At 35.8% G+C, this 18,728-nt stretch overlaps 1 protein-coding gene across 1 annotated transcript; it reads right to left on the bottom strand.

The window, feature by feature from the left end:
- Positions 1-11,588: 11,588 nt before the first annotated feature.
- On the bottom strand, positions 11,589-12,670 carry LOC126688957 (major allergen Pru ar 1-like). The gene is made up of 2 exons (XM_050383904.1): positions 12,388-12,670; positions 11,589-12,145 (listed from the first exon to the last, which is right to left on the bottom strand). The coding sequence occupies exons 1-2, from the start codon at positions 12,569-12,571 to the stop codon at positions 11,847-11,849; spliced, it is 483 nt and encodes a 160-aa protein (XP_050239861.1). The 5' UTR covers positions 12,572-12,670; the 3' UTR covers positions 11,589-11,846.
- Positions 12,671-18,728: the final 6,058 nt, after the last annotated feature.

Raw genomic sequence — 18,728 nt, 5'->3', positions numbered from 1 at the left:
TGTCTAATAATGTTGCTGAACCTTCGGCATTTGTCACAGGCCCTGACGTAGGTTTCGGCGTCCTTCTGCATGGTGGGCCAATAGTAACCTGCTCGCACAAGCTTGTGTACCAATGATCTGGATCCTGAGTGGTTTCTGCAGATTCCTTCATGTACTTCTCTCATAACGTAGTCTGCCTCTTCCGTACCCAAGCATCTCAGATATGGTCGGGAGAAACCTCTTTTGTACAGGACGTCTTTTATCAGGACGAACCTCGCCGCCTGGACTTTAAGTTTCCTTGCGGCTTCCTTCTCGTCTGGTAAGATCCCGTTTTTTAGGTACGAGACTAACGGCGCTGTCCAGCTGCTGTCGGAGCATATTTCCTGCATGTCACTAAGATCTATCAGCGAGGAAAGCTGTACGAAGGAGAGTACATTACCAGGGACGACCATTTGTTCCGCTGAGGCGGCCTTCGCGAGACGGTCTGCTCGCTCATTTTCTTCTCTGGGAATCTGGATGATTTTGGCTTCTAGGTCGCCCACTCTTGCCCTTACTTCATCAAGGTACTTCTTCATCTTTTCGCTCTTGCACTCGTAGTCTCCATTTATCTGGTTGGTGATGACCTGTGAATCGCAGTAGATGACTACCCTTGTGGCTCTTGCTGCTTTGGCGAGGTCGAGTCCTGCTATCAGAGCCTCATATTCTGATTCATTGTTGGTGGCGGGAAAGTTTAGACGGACCATACATTCAATGGTGTCTCCTTCAGGCGATAGCAACACAATGCCGGCCCCTGCGGCTTGCCTGTTGGATGATCCGTCCGTATGTATGCTCCATTGAGGGGACTCTGCTGCCCCCTTGTCCTCGTCATGGGTGAACTCAGCTATAAAGTCGGCGACAACCTGTCCCTTGATGGCGGTCCGCGAGCGATACTGAATGTCAAATTCGCTCAGCTCAATTGCCCATAATGCCAGTCGTCCCGCGGCCTCGGGGCTGCTCATTGCTTGCCGTAAAGGCTTGTCAGTCAGGACGTTTACCGTATGAGCTTGGAAGTACGGTTTGAGCTTTCGGGCTGCCATAACCAATGCGAAGGCAAGTTTTTCCATCGGCGGGTATCTTTCTTCGGCACCGCGAAGCGCTCGGCTTGCGTAGTATACGGGTTTTTGCACTCTTTCTTCTTCTCTGATCAAGGCTGCGCTAACGGCTACGGGGGAGACGGCCAGATAGAGAAAAAGCTCTTCTCCCGGCTGCGACGGGCTCAACAACGGTGGGGAGGAGAGGTAAATCTTCAATTCTTCGAACGCTTGCTGGCATTCGTTGGTCCATTCAAAGGATTTTTTCAATGTTCGGAAGAAGGGCAAACACTTGTCCGTTGCTCTCGACACGAACCTGTTTAGTGCCGCTATTTTTCCATTTAGGCTCTGTACCTCCTTTACACTTCTTGGCGGTGCCATTTCCATAATGGCTCGGATCTTATCCAGGTTCGCCTCGATTCCCCTTTGAGACACCATGAATCCTAAGAATTTTCCTGCCGTCACTCCAAAGGCGCATTTCCCTGGGTTGAGCTTCATATTGTAGGAGCGGAGTGTATCAAATGTTTCTTTGAGATCTCCTAGATGATCTTCCTCCCTCCGGCTCTTGACTAGCATGTCGTCCACGTAGACCTGGACATTCCTCCCAATCTGTTGCGCGAACATTTTGTTCATGAGCCTTTGGTACGTTGCGCCTGCGTTCTTCAGGCCGAAGGGCATGACCTTGTAACAGAATAGGCCTTGGCTGGTTACGAACGACGTTTTCTCCTGGTCGGCTTCGTGCATTCGGATTTGGTTGTATCCCGAGAAAGCGTCCATAAAGCTCAGCAACTGGTGTCGGGCCGTGGAGTCTACTAGGACATCGACCCTCGGGAGGGGGTAGCTATCTTTGGGGCAGGCCTTGTTAAGGTCGGTGAAGTCCACACACATCCGCCATTTCCCGCTCGCTTTCTTCACCATTACTACATTTGCTAACCAGTCGAGATAGTATACTTCCCTAATGAAGCTCGCTTCCCGTAGCTTTCTGACTTCCTCTGCTATGGCTCGGTCTCGCTCGGGGGCAAACACCCTCTTTTTTTGTCTGACGGGCGAAAAGGCGAGCGACACATTCAACTTGTGCACCATAACTGAAGGATCTATCCCCGGCATATCTTCATGCCCCCATGCGAATACATCTCGATTGCGTCTGAGGAAGGTTATGAGCTCCTAACGGACTGTAGGGTTAGCGAGCGTTCCAATTTTGGTCGTCCGGCCAGGATCGGAGCTGTCAAGGGGTATTTCTTCTAACTTCTCAACCGGCTCCGTTACCGTCCGGTGCTCTTCTATGCTTAAAGCCTGAAACTGATCCTCCATTTCCATCATGGCTATGTAGCATTCGCGTGCGGCCATCTGACTCCCACGTAGCTCCCCTACTCCGTAGTCAGTTGGGAACTTTATCATCAGGTGGTAGGTGGAGGTCACCGCCTTCCATGAGTTGAGCGTGGGTCGTCCGAGGATAGCGTTGTAAGCTGACGAGCAATCAACTACCAAGAATGTCACGTCCCTGGTTATTTGTTGGGGGTAATCACCCACAATTACGGATAAGGTGATCGCGCCAAGTGGGAATACTCGGCTCCCGCCGAAGCCAACAAGCGAGGCATTTGTTGGGACCAGTCGCCCCTTGTCGATCCTCATCTGCTGGAATACTGTGTAGTACAAGATATCTGCTGAACTGCCATTGTCGATCAGCACCCGGTGCATATTGTAATCTCCTACACGCAAGCTGACGACGAGTGCGTCGTCATGTGGATGGTGGAGGCGTCGCGCGTCTTCTTCCGAGAATCCGATTACGGGACCTTCTCTCCGTGTTATCTTCGGCACGACTCCCATCAGTTGAACATTTTGTATCATCCGAAGATAGGTCTTGCGGGCCTTCTTGGATGATCCGGCGGCAGTCATTCCTCCTACGATCATCCTTATATCCCCAATTGGGGGCCTCAGTCGCTCATTATCCCGTCGGGGGTGTTGGTCTTGTGCAGGGGGATCCGCTCTCTCCTTGCTAACGAATCTCTGCAGCTTTCCTTGTCTGATAAGGGCTTCAATCTGCTGCTTGAGGTCATAGCAATCAGCTGTGTCGTGGCCGTGGTCGCAGTGGAATCGACAGTACTTATCTCGGGAACGTTTGTTGGGGTCACTCTTCAGCTTTCCCGGGAATGTCAGTGACTCCTCGTCCTTGATCTGCATAAGGACTTGATCTATCGGGGCTGTTAGCGGAGTGAAGCTCGTGAACCTTCCTCCCAGGGGCTTAGGGCGTCTTTCGTCCCTTCGGTCTGCGGTTCTTGCCTTCTTTCGGCTTTGGTCCTGCCGATTGTCTTCCTGCCGTTCTCTTTTCCTAGGCCTCTCTTCCCGAGCTAACAGTGCATCTTCAGCGTTCATATACTTTGTGGCGCGATAGAGTACCTCTGACATGGTTTTTGGGTCGTTTTTGTATAGGGAAAACAAAAACTTGCCCTTCTTCAAGCCATTTGTGAATGCCGCGACAAGTATCTTGTCGTCAGCTTCGTCGATCGAGAGTGCCTCTTTGTTGAAGCGGGAGATGTAGGCTCTTAAAGTTTCATCTTCTCGCTGTTTCATACTCATCAAGCAAGCCGTAGACTTCTTGTATCGATGGCCTCCAATAAAGTGTGCGGTAAACTGAGCGCTGAGTTCTTTGAAAGTGCTGATGGAGTTTGGTGCCAATCGACTGAACCAAATTCTCGCTGCGCCCTTCAGCGTTGTAGGGAAGGCCCTACACATGATGGCGTCCGCTACTCCTTGAAGGTGCATTAGGGTCTTGAAGGTTTCTAGGTGGTCCAGTGGGTCCTTGACCCCGTCATAACTGTCTATCTGCGGCATGCGGAACTTACTTGGTAAAGGGTAGGAGTTGACGGTGGCGGTGAACGGCGAGTCAGTTCGGTTGACAAGGTCGTCAAGGTCGCTGGATACTCGTCCCTTGAGAGCATTCATCATAACCTCCATTTGCTCCTTCATGGCTTGCATCTCCACGAGAACGAGTGGCAGAGTGGTTTCCGCGAGGGAGGGGATGCTTGTGTTCTGTCATTCTGGTTTGCTTGGGGCGTTGCTGGCGTGGGGTCCTTCCTGGTTTCTCCTGTCGGCGCTGGTTCCTTCTTGATCTGCTCCTTGGTTGTTGGGAGGTGCATTTTTCTGTCTCAGTTGCTCTTCTAGGTCGTGGTTTTGTTTTGTGAGGCACTCCACGGCGGCGGCGAGCGTCCTTACCTGTCTTTCAAGCGCAGTCGTAGGGGTTTCTTCTTCCTGAACGTCGTTGGTGGTCGCCATTGAGCGAGTGAGTACCATGTAACTCTTTTGTCTTGGAAGCGAGAATGTGCTAAAACGCTTCCCACAGACGGCGCCAACTGATGATGCCGGAAGTATACCACCAGTGAGTCACACGTTCTTTGTACGTCGCCAACGGTACCTGCGCAACGAAAAGGAAGAACCTAGCGGGGAGTACCGGTGTGGTACCGGCCAAATACCCTCCGAAGGTTAAGTTAGAACTATTCTCATTGCTCTAGAGTGCTTGAGAGGGTAAATTATGCGTACCTTGAGTCACGAGGGTGCTAAGGTTTTTATAGTAGCAAGGGTCATCCCTCTTTTCCTTGGAGTAGAAGTCTTTTCCTTATAGGAGTCCCTTTGGGTGTATTTTCCGGGATCCTTTCCTTATAGGAGTCCTTTTGAATATTCTCTAGCGTGGGAAACAAGTCAACTCTTAACTCATAATGCGGGAAGCAAGTCAACTTTATGCTCGGTCCGTCAGCCTCAATTTATTTCCTTCAGCTTTTTGGGCGTCACCTAGTGAAACCGTCAATCTTGGAGGCCGTCAGCTATGACCGTCAGCTATCGCTCCGTCTGTTTACGTATGGAAGACAGCACAAAACCGTCGGTCTGAGGCTCTCCTTTTATCCTCATCATTCCCTATAGATAAATTATATAACCGTATTGAAGATTTTTCAAATGTTTGAGCTGATATTGATATTTCGATTGATACAAGAAAAAAAAAATTTTAAAATGCTATTTGGGCTTTATCAAATATATATGCCAAAGGTACATGATATCAATGAGTAGTAAAACATTCTATTCCCTTATGCAAATCGCATTGCTCTTTGACATGATATTTATAACGTTGCTTACGAGTGTTCCTCCCATTTTTTGGAGGAATGGAATAGAATAAATATTATCTTGCTAGTCCTTTGTTTTAGGGTAAATCCTCTCAAATTTCCAAGGATTTCAATCTTTGTAGGTAAAGATAATCCATGTCTATGGGCAATTGGATTCTCAATTTGGAAATTTATGAATTTCCTTTTTTAAAAATGGGCATCCACATTTCTATGGCTTAGAAGAATTTTATTTTCTAAAGTGACAATTATGCCCCTAAATTAATATCCTTTGACTAACTAAAATATAAAGATTTTTTTTGGCTACTATGCATATGCTATGTATTCAACTTTTCTTTTCAACTGTTGTTTCTAATTAACTCAATTCATAAAATCTTTGATAGTTAAATAAGAGATTTGAAATTCAATTCCTGCTTACACCAAAGACCAATTCGTGTCTTAGTCTAATGATAAAGAGCTATCATCATGAGCGAACGTCATAGGTTGAAACTCTCTATAAAAAAATAAAATAAAAACTTTTCTTTTCAACTTTTCCTCCAAAAAAAAATAAAATAAAATAAACATTTCTTTTAAGTTAATATTAAGTTGGAAATATTTAGTCTTTTAAGAAAATAAATATTTTTTTAATAGATAGAATAGAATTTCAACATATGGCATCCACTCCATGATGATTGATCTTTATCATCTGATCAAGACATCAAATGGTTTTTAATGTAAGCAGAGTTCGAACTTCATATCTCTTATTTGATGACAAGAAACTTTACTAGTTGAGTTAACAGGAATTTACTCTCATTTAGAATTTTTTTGGTAATATTATTACTAGTTGACAAGAGACTTTACAAATTTTGTAATATTGTTACCTTTCTGGTACTAGTAAATTTGATTGTCTTCACAAAGCTATATTCAGAGGTTCGTTCCCATGACACTTCTTAAATAAATAAATAAATGCATTCCCTTGACAAAGATCACATTAATAGTTTGTAATTATTTATTGAGTATTTCATAGGGATCCCCAAATGATGGTTGATTGTTTGTAGTCCAATAAGGAAACAAAATTTTTACTTTTGTTTTCTCAATTGGTAACTAACGTGAGAACATGACATGTTGCAATTGATGCATGACAAAAGTAATATTAGTGACGAATATATGTAAAAGCAATGTTATTTTTGTGGCCCAAAGTACCATATAAAATTTTGAATCTAGCTCCCAATTTACTTGTTTTGAGAGGTGTGGAATTTCCTACAATGGGAAAACCTCTGAAAACCAACTCAACAGCCCAAGAGAAAGTGTTTCAAGCCCAATTGGTATTCTATTACCCTGTATGTGTGCTTCCCAAGAAGACTCGAGATTAGTAGTGCTAAGTTTACCCCTTTTTTATGGTTCCTCTCTTTTCCCTCGTGTATCTCTCCTCCCCCCAAAATTGCCAACCCCCTCCTTCACACCCTCAGCCTCTATTTATAGACTTCCTTTAGTGGGGTCGTCATGATAAGGGGGTGGCTTTTTATGTTTGTCGGTCCCTTTGGGATATATTCCTGACCAAATGGGACCCACTTCTCTTGACTGATGTAATTCTCTTGAAACTTGCACTCGTCGCCAAACGGTGCTCGATAGGCAATTTACCAGACCCCGACCTAGTACTAGACCCCGACCAGGCATTGGTCCCCTGAATTGATATGGGCCCGGACCTGGCATTGAGCCCATTACCCTTAAGCATACAGAGGTTAATGGATTGGGTCTATACCTGATGCTCATACAATTTTAATTATAACTTTCCATTATAAGAAGCTGTGAAAATATTTGTATTCCTATCATTACCTTTTACATTCATACATTTTGATAATTTTGGCGTTAAACGAGATATTCTCTTTGCCCAAATCGGATGAGACATGACATGTAAGCTTATTGTAAATAGGGGCAGCGCTACGTTGTAGTCAAGGGGCTCAAATGAACCCCCTGACCCGAAATATATATAATTTTTTTTAAAATAATTGTTTTGAACCCCCTACTATAAACATTTGCACACCCTGAAAACCCAGTTGAATTCAGCTTTAGACTCCACCAAAAAAAAAAAAAAAAGTCCAACAGAAAATTTTGCTAAATAGAGTATTTATAGGTCTCGTGAATAGTGCAAGGGACCCACTAAAAAACGCACAACACAATTTAAAACACTTTTCAACTCTATCCAAATGTTCACTGAATCACGGTGTACATGTTTTTTTTTGGAGGGGGGGGGGGGGGGGGGGGGGTGTGTGGTGTTTTTGAGTTTTGAGTCTTTGACTAGTCAACCGTCTCCTTCTATGTGATTGTACTATTAAGTTTTTGTAGTGTTTGATATAAAGTATTGAGTTATGAGTTTTGTCTTTTTGGCACTTTTGAGTCTTTGACCGAAGTGTGTGGGAGTGGTTGTTGCTACGTGGGTGGGTCAATACCTTAAATGAAGAGTTGTAAAGAAAATATAAAATAATTTATCAAAATGTCTTGCAAATTCATAAAAAAATTGGTAAAGAGTAAAAAAAAAACTAATAAATTAAAGGATTCTAAGTAATAATAATTAAAGTTCACTTATAACAATAATTAATATGTTATTGTATTAGAAAAAATATGTCAAATGAACTTATAGTGTTTTTTTAATAGATTTTGTATAATTTATGTTTCTTATTTACCCCCTGAACAAAAATTCTGGAGTCGCCACTAATTTGTAAAGTGTGTTAATAACTCTTGATGCCCCATCGTTATTAACAATCAACAATATTAAGATTTGTGATTTGTACAAAGAATTAACCCAAAAAAGAGAAATGAATGCACCCATCATTTGCAAATCTATATATTACTAAAATCCGAAGTGTAGCATTTAATGTTACTACGTTCACGTTGAGCCACATCAGCAGCCACGTCATCATTTTTTGTTTCCAATTTTTCTTATATTTTTTAAAACATTTTCTCATTAAAAGTGACTTAAAAACTCCATTATTTAAAAATTAAAATATCTTTTAACCATTATTTTTATTATTAATTTTTCAACACTCTCCCTCCCTTTTACCTCTTCATCTTCCCACTACTTTTTACCTTAATATCATTCTTTCTCTACCTTTTTATCTTCCTTTATTTTGACTCTTCTTATTCTCAACATCTTACTATGAATTTGACATTTTCTTTTTCATTCTATGCGTAGTTTTCTCACACACAAAATGCTACTTCTCTCTCTCTCTCTCTCTCTCTCTCTCTCTCTCTCTCTCTCTCAATTTGTTTTTCATTTTTTGTTTGATTTTTTTATTTTTATTGCATCAATTCTTTAGGTTGATGAATTTTTGTGTTAATTAGAATTCTACTTTGGGTTGATACAATTTAGTTTTTTGTTTTAAGTTGTTATCTTTTATGTTATCTTTGATTAAATATTATCCTTCTGCATTATACATATAGTATATAATAATATAATGTTATTATATTACATAGAATAACTTAGATGACTTAATGTTTATTACTATATATTTTATTTTTACTCTTTTTCCCTCTCATCATATTTTATTCAACATGTAAATCCAATCAAATCCTCCATACTATTAAATTATGCAGCTCAAATCAAGAAAATGGCTAGACACAAACTTGCCTTCATTTACCATACATTGGGGGAATCAAAATATCTGTGTGATAAAGGATCATATAATTTATAATTTAGATAGAACCCTTTGAATGTGTCTAGACCCATAAATTGAGCAATTTGTAGACTTAAAAGGCTATTGAGAATGAACTTTTTGAATCAAGTCTAAAAAAAATATGAACTACCATATATTACTAAAACCTAAAGTGTAGCATTTAATATTGATACGCTCACATTAAGCCACATCAGCAGCCACGTCATCATTTGTTGTTTCCAATTTTTCTTATATATTTTTTTAAAAATTTTCTCATTAAAGGTGACTTAAAAACTCCATTATTTAAAAATTATAATATCTTTTAACCATTATTTTTATTATTAATTTTCCAAAACTCTCCCTCCCTTTTACCTCTTCATCTCCCCACTACTTTTTACCTTAATATCATTCTTTCTCTACCTTTTTATCTTAATTTATTTTGACTCTTCTTATTCTCAACATCTTACTATAAATTTGACATTTTCTTTTTCATTTTATGCATAGTTTTCTCACACAAAAAATGTTACTTCTCTCTCTCTCTCTCTCTCTCTCTCTCTCTCTCTCTCAATTTGTTTTTCATTTTTTGTTTGATTTTTTTATTTTTATTGCATCAATTCTTTAGGTTGATTAATTTTTGTGGTAAATAGAATTCTACTTTGGGTTGATACAATTTAGTTTTGTGTTATAAGTTGTTATCTTTTATGTTCTCTTTGATTACGTATTATCCTACTGCATTATACATATAGTATATAATAATATAATGTTATTATATTACATAGAATAACTTGGATAACTTGATATTTATTACTATATATTTTATTTTTACTCTTTTTCCCCCTCATCATATTTTATTCTACATTTAAATCCACTTACATCCTCCATACTATTAAATTATGCAACTCAAATCAAGAAAATGGCTAGACACAAACTTGCCTTCATTTACCATACATTGGGGAAATCAAAATATCTGTGTGTTAAAGGATCATATAATTTATAATTTAGATAGCGCTCTTTGAATGTGTCTAGGCCCATATATTGAGCAATTTGTAGACTTAAAAGGCTATTGAGAATGAACTTTTTGAATCAAGTCTAAAAAAAATCTGAACTAATATATATCATTTAGATATAAAACTTTTATCATAGATACATTAATATATTTTTTGCCACAAATTTAAATCATGCAAACTTAATAATTTTATATTATGTGTTAGCATCGTCTCTGCTTCTTCTTCTTCTTCTCAAAAATATTATGTATCATCTTTAAAGGATGCCAACAATATTGATCTTATGGGAAAAGTTACATAAATATTGAGAAAAAAATGTTTTATATTACAATCTACTAAAAATGTTTTTTAAATATTTAAATTTTTCAATTTTTCATATCACTGACGTGTTTTACTATTACCACATGTGTTAACTTAAGTCTTAATATTCTTAAGTTGTTTCAACAAAAAGAAAAAAAAAATTTAAAAGGTTGTCATAAAAGAGGAGTTCATGTAAATTTTTTTGCAAAATGAATATATGTTTTTTAAGGCCACCAAACTTGATAATTTGCAAATGATGGAACCACTCCTAACAATATTGGCATAGTTATATAGTTCCAGCTAAAGCAATCGTGTATACTTTTAGTCTTCTAAAAACACACATCTACCAGTGGTTAAACATTCATCTTGGGTAGATTTAACTTTTCATATAATTTTACCTTTACATATTCATCTATTTTAATTTAGATTTTTTTTTTTAAAAAAAAAAACTTTAATTTAGATATTTATAAGTAAACAATGAAATAATGATTCATGAATAATTAAAAAAAAAAATTATCTATACATATTTATAACTTTACATATAATTTTGTATTTATATATTCATCTATTTTAATTTAGATGTTTATAACGTAATAATGAAATCTATAAACAAGGTAATTAAAACAATCATATTTCTACAATTCAAAAAGTCACAATTTCTTTTTTCTAAAAAAAGCCTTTTACATTTCTTTGGAATTATTTTTAAATTTTTTTAAATAAAACCTTTGACATACCAATAACCTAACCACTTCATACATTAAAATAATTTAAGGCTCATTATTACTTCCGTTAATATATTATGGATATCTTAATTGATTGAGACCAAACTAGAGAAATGCCTTCCATATTTTCTTGAAAATTCAAAAGGAAGAAAAAAAGAAAATCTTTGACATACCACTAACGTAACTACATCTATAACTATTTAAACCATCCATGATATCTATTTCTTATTGATAACCATAAATTTTACAACTAGCAAGGGAAGAAAAAAAGAAATGAAATCAAACGTTGATTAATAACCGTTATTTGGAAAATAAAAAGTGGTCAAGAGGAGTACAAAATAAAATAGAGATGGCCATACAAAGGACATTGAAAACTTTATAGTACAATAAAATCAACCATTATATTCACTTAATTAAATCAACAATCAACAATTAAATATAATAATACAAAATTTAAACTTAAAACTAATCAAACTCTAACTAGGGAAGTTATATATATATATATATATATATATATAATCATAATCTTCATACACCATGACTTAATTAAAAAAAAATTAATGAATAGTTCTACCTCTTATTTAATGTCTATGTTATACAAATCATCAACCAATAAATATATAATAATGGTAAAAAAAACGTTATAGACAAGATTATGAAAAATATGATAAAATTATTTTCGTTTTTAATCTTTATTAAGTTTAGGGACTAAAATAATATTTTATCTAAAATATTATCATGCCCAATGCGCGAGTCTGCTACTAGTTGCAAGTAATAGTAAGATTTCCATCTGATTTTCCTTATTTGTATGTTTACAAAAGTAATACAACATTCACGTTTCACTCTTCCAAATCTCAAGAAAGCAGATGATGATCCCAAGCCGGAGAGTCCTTTATTAGCAAACCTGAGGCAGTCTTGGCAAGCCATAAAACAAAATGATACCCATAACCTTAACTCCTTATAGTCACAAATGCCAAAAAAAAAAAAAAAAAAAAAAAAACACACACACACACACGCACACACACAAGGTTTAGTTGTAGGCATCAGGGTGTGCCAAGAGGTAGGCCTCAACAGCCTTGAAAAGTCCTGCAGCCTTTTCTTTTCCAGCCTTAACTTTCTCTTCCTTGATCTCCTGCTCCCCCTTTGTGTGGTATTTGCTGGTGTTCTTCAAGACGGATCCTCCATCAGGGCTTGCCACAATCTTGATCTCGTATGAGATTTTCTCGAGTAATTCATTCACAATATCACCCTCAATCACACTGTAACAATATGTGAAGTTTGCTTGGTCAATCTCATCAATTCTATGCTTCACATACTTGAATTGGCTGCCTGAAAAAAATATAGAAAAAACACTTGTTTCTTACCTCTTCTCTGGGATTCAAATCTAGGTTATCATTTATAAGATAATCAAACAATGTCATTAAATCACAAAACTCTTAAAGAATAGATTTTTTATTTTTAAGAATGAAAGACGATAGTAATGGCATTTTTCCACTTCTAAAAAACAATTCAAGTACTTTTTAATTTGCTAAACAAATGATGTGTTGGAGATGAGAATAGAAGCAAATTACCTTCGCCAAAGGTGATCTTCTTGATGGTTCCGGGGCCTCCATTTCCTTCAATGATTTCAGCACTCTTAATGGCATGGGGGGCAAGCTTTGGGATGAGATTGTCAGCATCAAGGACAAAAGCCTTGAATAGCCTAGCTGGTGGGATAGCAGAGGTGATCTCATTCTCGTAAGTGAAAACACCCATGAAGACCTGTAGAGTTTGAAACTGGAAAGTGATGAAATGAAGATTGAAAGGAGAGTTGAGTGAACTTGGGAGTTTTTGAGATGGCAAGAAGTGAGTACTAGAGCGCGGTATTTATAGCCTAAATGAACGTTTACGAGTGCAAGTGTCCAGTTGCGGCCCTAGAATTTTTATTCAAGGTCAGTAAAAAACATAAATTGTATAAAATCTATAAAATATATATATATATATATATATATAAACTATAAGCTCATTTGACATTTTTTTTTTCTAACACAATAATATATTAATAATTGTTGTTAAATGAACTTTAATTATTATTACTTAGAATAATTTAATTTATTAGTTTATTTTTTTTTACTCTTTTACAAATTTTTTATTGAATTCACAAAACATTTTTATATTTTCTTTCAATTCTTTAATTTAATTTGTTAGTTTCTATCCCACCAATTAACTGTTTACAATAATTGTTTATTAGTTTGCAATTCTTTAATTTATAAGTTTACAATTCTTTAAATAAACGTTTCATATTTTTATTGTCTTTTATTTTTAAGGTACTAACCCACCCACGTTGCAACAACCACTCCCACTCACTTCGATCAAAGTCTCAAAAGTGCAAAAGACAAAACTCATAACTCAATGCTATATATCAAACACTACAAAAACTTAACAATACAAACCCATAGAAGGAGACAGTCAACTCGTCAAAGACTCAATACTCAAAAATAAAATATTAAAATACTATAACCCCATATACACACACCGTGATTCAGTGAAAGAACTCAAGAAGCCTATCAAAATACTAAAAACACACAAAGAAGTCTATCAAAACACTTTAAACACACTCTCACAGTGAAAGAATAAGAGAAAGAGAGATGAAAATACTAGATCAAGCGGCAATGGCGGCAAATCAAGGATATAGTCCAAGCTTCGATGATGCGGCGGCAGATCTAGGTTAGATGGTGGCAGATTGTTTGTGAGTGAAATGACTACCTTTTTTCTTTGGGTTTGGAGAGTGAAGAGGGATAGTGGGAGAGGACTAAATTTCTCTCTTAAGTTTGGTTTGGCCCTTTTTTATGATTTTTTAAATTTGATTTATGGGCTTTTTTTCTAAGATTAAAGACCAAAAATTTTCTGTTGGACTTTCTTTTTTTTTTTTTTTTTTGAAGTTTGTACATAACACCACTAAAGCACAGGAGAATGCATAAGTGATTGAATCTGGACTCTACACATGGAGCAGCTGTGAGGTAAGGGAGAGTCATTGATGGCTAAGAGATTTTGTCTTGGTTAGTGCTAAAGGCATGACTGCCTTGAGAAGAAAGTTAGATTTACACTTGACACGGTATTCAAGAAATCAACAAAAAGGAACATAGTGACTTTTCAGAGTTGAAGGCTATGAGGGCATCCCTTATTGGTTGAATGCATAATGAGTCACATTGGAGACACGTGTACCAATCACAGTATTTCTAATGTCCCTCTTGATAACCAAGACTTGTCTCCCAAACAATGGCAAAGCTACCTACCTTCGTGTCCCAGTGCCACGTTAGCGCAATTCTTATCCCTTAGTCAATAGATAATATCATGACTGTGAAAAGATGTCAAAAGAGAAAATATGATGACTTGACACTTGTCCTTATACTCAACCATGTTCCTTAGAGTATAAAAGGAACATGAAGTTATTTTGAGATGAAAGTGGAGAGTTGGTAGGAAGCAAAGGCAACTTCATTGCAAACTAATCTCTTTCTGATACATAATATAAGCAGAGCCGAGCAAGAATGTCATGTTCTTGCTCAAATCGTGGTTTTTTATCCCTTCCCTCACGTACATTCTGTGTTGTTTTGATAATCAGCTTCTTCTTTTTATCTATCTAAATGTGCGTCTTTTTCATGTCCTATCATCACTTTCTTTATTTTTTGTTTGAGTGTCATGTCAAAACTTTCATCTTTTCGAGCTTTCTCATGTAAATGTATTGTTAGATAACTTATTTCACTCCTATAAATAAGCTCAAATCTAACTTACACGTGCAGAGTTTAAAGCTGAACTCAACTGGGCTTTCAGGGTGTGCAAATTTTTATTGTAAGGGATTCAAAACAAATTTTTTTTACAAAAATATTATATATGTAATTTTTTTTTTTTTTTTTTTGGGGTCAGGGGGTTCATTTGAACCCCTTGACTTCAACGTAGCGCTGTACCTGCAAGTGTCCCTTCAAGATCAAAAATTCTCTTAATTTCTTTTTTTCTTTTTTTTGGATATCCTCATTGTGACAAGGATGATAATTTGCTAAGAAAAGCATTTGTAATTTACTCAAAGAAAGCACATTTGCAAATTGGTCGAATTTTTTTTTTTTAAACCATTTGATTCCAAATGCCGTCTTGACCATGAATTATTTCCGAGATATGTAACAAAATATCTCTAAAGACATGTGAAGACAACAAACTTATGGATCTTGTGAACTAACAGTAATTAACAAGACAAACAAAAAAAAAAAGAACAAGGTGAAGGAACCTAAGGAGTATTTGGATTTTTAGAACTTCATAAGTTCTTTCTGCCTTCTGGCATATAATTTGCAGATTAATGATCAAATTACAAATCACCACCACACCCTCTTGATGCGATGGTCACTCCATAAGTATAAGTACTTATGGGGTATGGGGGACAAGGGATGGGGTTCAAGTCTCTAGGATGAAGATTCACACACATATACACTTAGATTAGGCTAGAGTAGAATTCTATCTTGTATCAAAAACAAAAAATGATCAAATTACAAATCATTCATTTAGTGTTACTTTAGATAGATAGAGGGCACAAGCCACAAGGTAAGATCATTGAAATACATTGGGCCAGCTACATGTTGCAGCTTCTCAAAGCAAGAGGAATGGTCAAAGTAAATTGGCATATCAGTAATCACCGCAAAAAATTTTGCAAAATTTGTTATCATACTTGGAAGAGAATCCATATTTGAGGGGTAGATGAATGTTGAATATTAGCTCTGATATCATGTTAAATATGTTAGAATAAATGCAGAAACGAGACCTATGTCACGAAAGAAAAGTGACTATAATATATGTGTAGTACAAAACTACAAATACTGAATTATAATGAACCTAACACAAGGTTAAACCCTAAACTAACCTACACTGACTATAGTTAATAGGCTTGTAGAATAAGTTTGAGTCTTGACTAGAATGCACAGCATTGAGGTTTTTCAAAGTGGGGCACTGCCGAGAATGACTTGAAGCTTTGGCTTTCTTTCAACAATGGTTGGCGTATGTAGCATTGGCTATCCTTATCCTATGGCTTTCACAATAAGTTTTTTTGAAAACTTGAAGTTTTGGCCGTTATGTTGGGTGTTGGCAATATAATAATTTTTTGAACCTATCAAAAAAAAAAGAAAATTTTTTTTTGAAAACTTGAAGTTTTAGCTGTTATGTTAGGTACCGGTGTTGGTTGGCAATATAATAATGAAGCCATTCGCATTAAATGCTTTAAAATATCCAAGTATTAAGAAATCTTCTATTTACCTATAAAATAAAATTTAAAAAAAATCATCTATTTTCTCTTGACAGGCATATTTTAATTGTGATTAGGTAAACTATGCTTTCACATTAAACTATATCAATTTGTCATTTTCAGACAGAAGTAATATTTAATTGTGGATTACTTTTTTTTGGGAATATTTGTGGAATACTTATTTTAAATTAATAAAACATGTAACTTTTTTTAGATTAAAAAAGTATACCCTTTTCATAGATTTTATTTGACAACAAAAAAAAGCTTACCAATTGAGTTAATTTAAATCCACAATAAACATTCTTCTCAAAAAAAAAAATCCACAATAAACATATTACCTATTAAACTATATTTGTCCATAAAATTTTTACCATATATCTAGTGACACAAAATATTTCATAACTTCTGGCATGACTCATTATTATTGATGTCATTATAAAAGTGTTTTCATTTAGGGACCTATGTAAAAATATTGTTGCTTCAATCACAAAGCATTGTTATTTGTAATTTGATTTTTTTTTTAAAAAAAAAATATATATATATATATATAAAACAAAAGTAAAAAAAAAATTCTTCAAAAAAAAAACTTTTCACCTTAACAAGTTGTGAAAAATGTTCCATGTATATTTGGATATAGTTTTTTTTTTTTTTTTGGATTAAAAACTTATTTGTTAAAGCTAATTAAAGTATAATATATTATACATTTTTTAAAAATGAGGATTGAAAAAGTTATACATTAATATCATATATATAAATTCAAAAACAAAAACAAAAAGTTATTGCTAATTAAAAAAAAAAAAAAAAAAAGATACTGTCACCCTTTAGAATGACAGTGTTAATAAGAAAGGAATTAAGGAAAGCATCATTAAACTATAAGACTATCCTAAAGGAGACAGAAAGATTATACCATATGGAATCTACGAACTCCACTTCTTCTTTCTTTTTTTCCTTCTTTTTGAGAAACATTAATCTACTAACTCCACTTGGTCACAAAGCTAAATAGTCAATTCAAGACTCACCATTTCACAGTCCTCTTAAATCATTTTTATAGGAAAAAACTGAATAAATTGACTACTGGAAGTTCGAGTTTACCCTTTCTCATAGGAAAACCGGGTAATTTCCAACTCAGGACACATTACATATAATCATAATTGCAAACAGGTTGGTGAGAGTTCCATCAATCTATCAATTTGTAATTAATTAATACTTTGAAATGAACCTTATAAGTGATTGGAATATAGTCACGATGAACCTTATAAGCTATAGACCTGCCGGACCTATAGGGTCCGTTTGGATTGAGCTTATTTTTACTGAAACTGAAAACTGAAACTGAAAACACTGTAGCGAAATAATTTTTAAATGTGTAAATAGTACTGTATGACCCATTTTTAATGAAAAAGTTGCTGAAAATTGTAATTTGTGGGACCCTTGAACAGTACACGGGTGCACTGTTCACAGAAGACTTAGTCAAATGTTGCGGCTGACAAAAAAAAAAAAAAAAAGGCAAAACGCGAAAGCTGAAACGCAGTTGCAGCTTTCAGCCCAATCCAAACACATACATAGTCACAAAGCATAGACCACATTAGAAAACGCAGCTATAGACCAAATGGATCTACAGCCGCGTTTTTTGTAGTGAATGAAATAGAATTGGCATTCATCATTTTTCTTTCCCACTAGACTTCCAAAACAGAGAAATAGATAGTATATTGTCCTTCAAAAATTCATTTCATTCCACTCTCTTTCCCATAAGCTGGTAATATATGGATTCAAGTGTTTCTGATATTGTTGGTAAAGAATATAGGCTAAGGCTATTGGTTTTCAAATTAACAGTGGATATTATTTTTAAAGAAAATAAAGGTAACGAAATATAGCTTCTTTGCACTTTTAGAACATGTTTTTCAGTTTTTCTGACTTGTTTGTAGAAAAGAGTGATCAAGACATTGGGAATTTGGGACCCTTGCTTCTCATTGAAATGTATTCAAGACATTCCAGAAGTTAATCTTACTTAAAGATTGGGAAGTAGAACTGTAAAACTCTCTCTCTCTCTCTCTCTCTCTCTCTTGTGTGGAATTTGCATACCTAATTTTTTCTTGTCGTTTTTCTTTGATTGATTGACTTGAATTATTGGCAAAAATATAAATTGAACATTTGGGTCAAGTTCTAAATTTTAAAATTTTCTTTTTTATGGTTATGAAATTATAAACGTATGAAATTTGCCTTTATAATTCTTGCTCGTGTGACAAAATTTCACAAAATTATGTGTCGCTATATCATAAGGGTAGAGTTACGCAAGTATTAAATCGGTACATTTACACACAAAAATTAGGATAAAAAATTTTAATTTGAAGGATCAAAATTGAACCTAACCCAAATTTTGGGATCACTAGTATATTTAGGAAATTGAATTACTTAATTGCTTAGTTCCTTTGATGTGTGCTATTTATTTTTTAGGCCACCAAATTGAAGATTTCTCTCACAGACATACACAGCTCAAGGGTTTCCCTTTCTCCCAAAAAAAAAAAGGCTCAAGGGATCCCCCTACCCAAAGGCAATTAATTGGCAACCCCCGAATTGTCACTTTGATTCCACTATTTCTATTTGTATAACAAATTTAGCTCAATTAACAAAATGTGCCCATCTTTTTGTGAA

The sequence above is a fragment of the Quercus robur genome, chromosome 6 (genome assembly GCF_932294415.1).
Source record: "Quercus robur chromosome 6, dhQueRobu3.1, whole genome shotgun sequence".
In the NCBI taxonomy this organism is placed as follows: domain Eukaryota; kingdom Viridiplantae; phylum Streptophyta; class Magnoliopsida; order Fagales; family Fagaceae; genus Quercus; species Quercus robur.
Note: the sequence above shows the minus strand (reverse complement) of the source record. Positions and strands in the feature narration are given on the sequence as shown.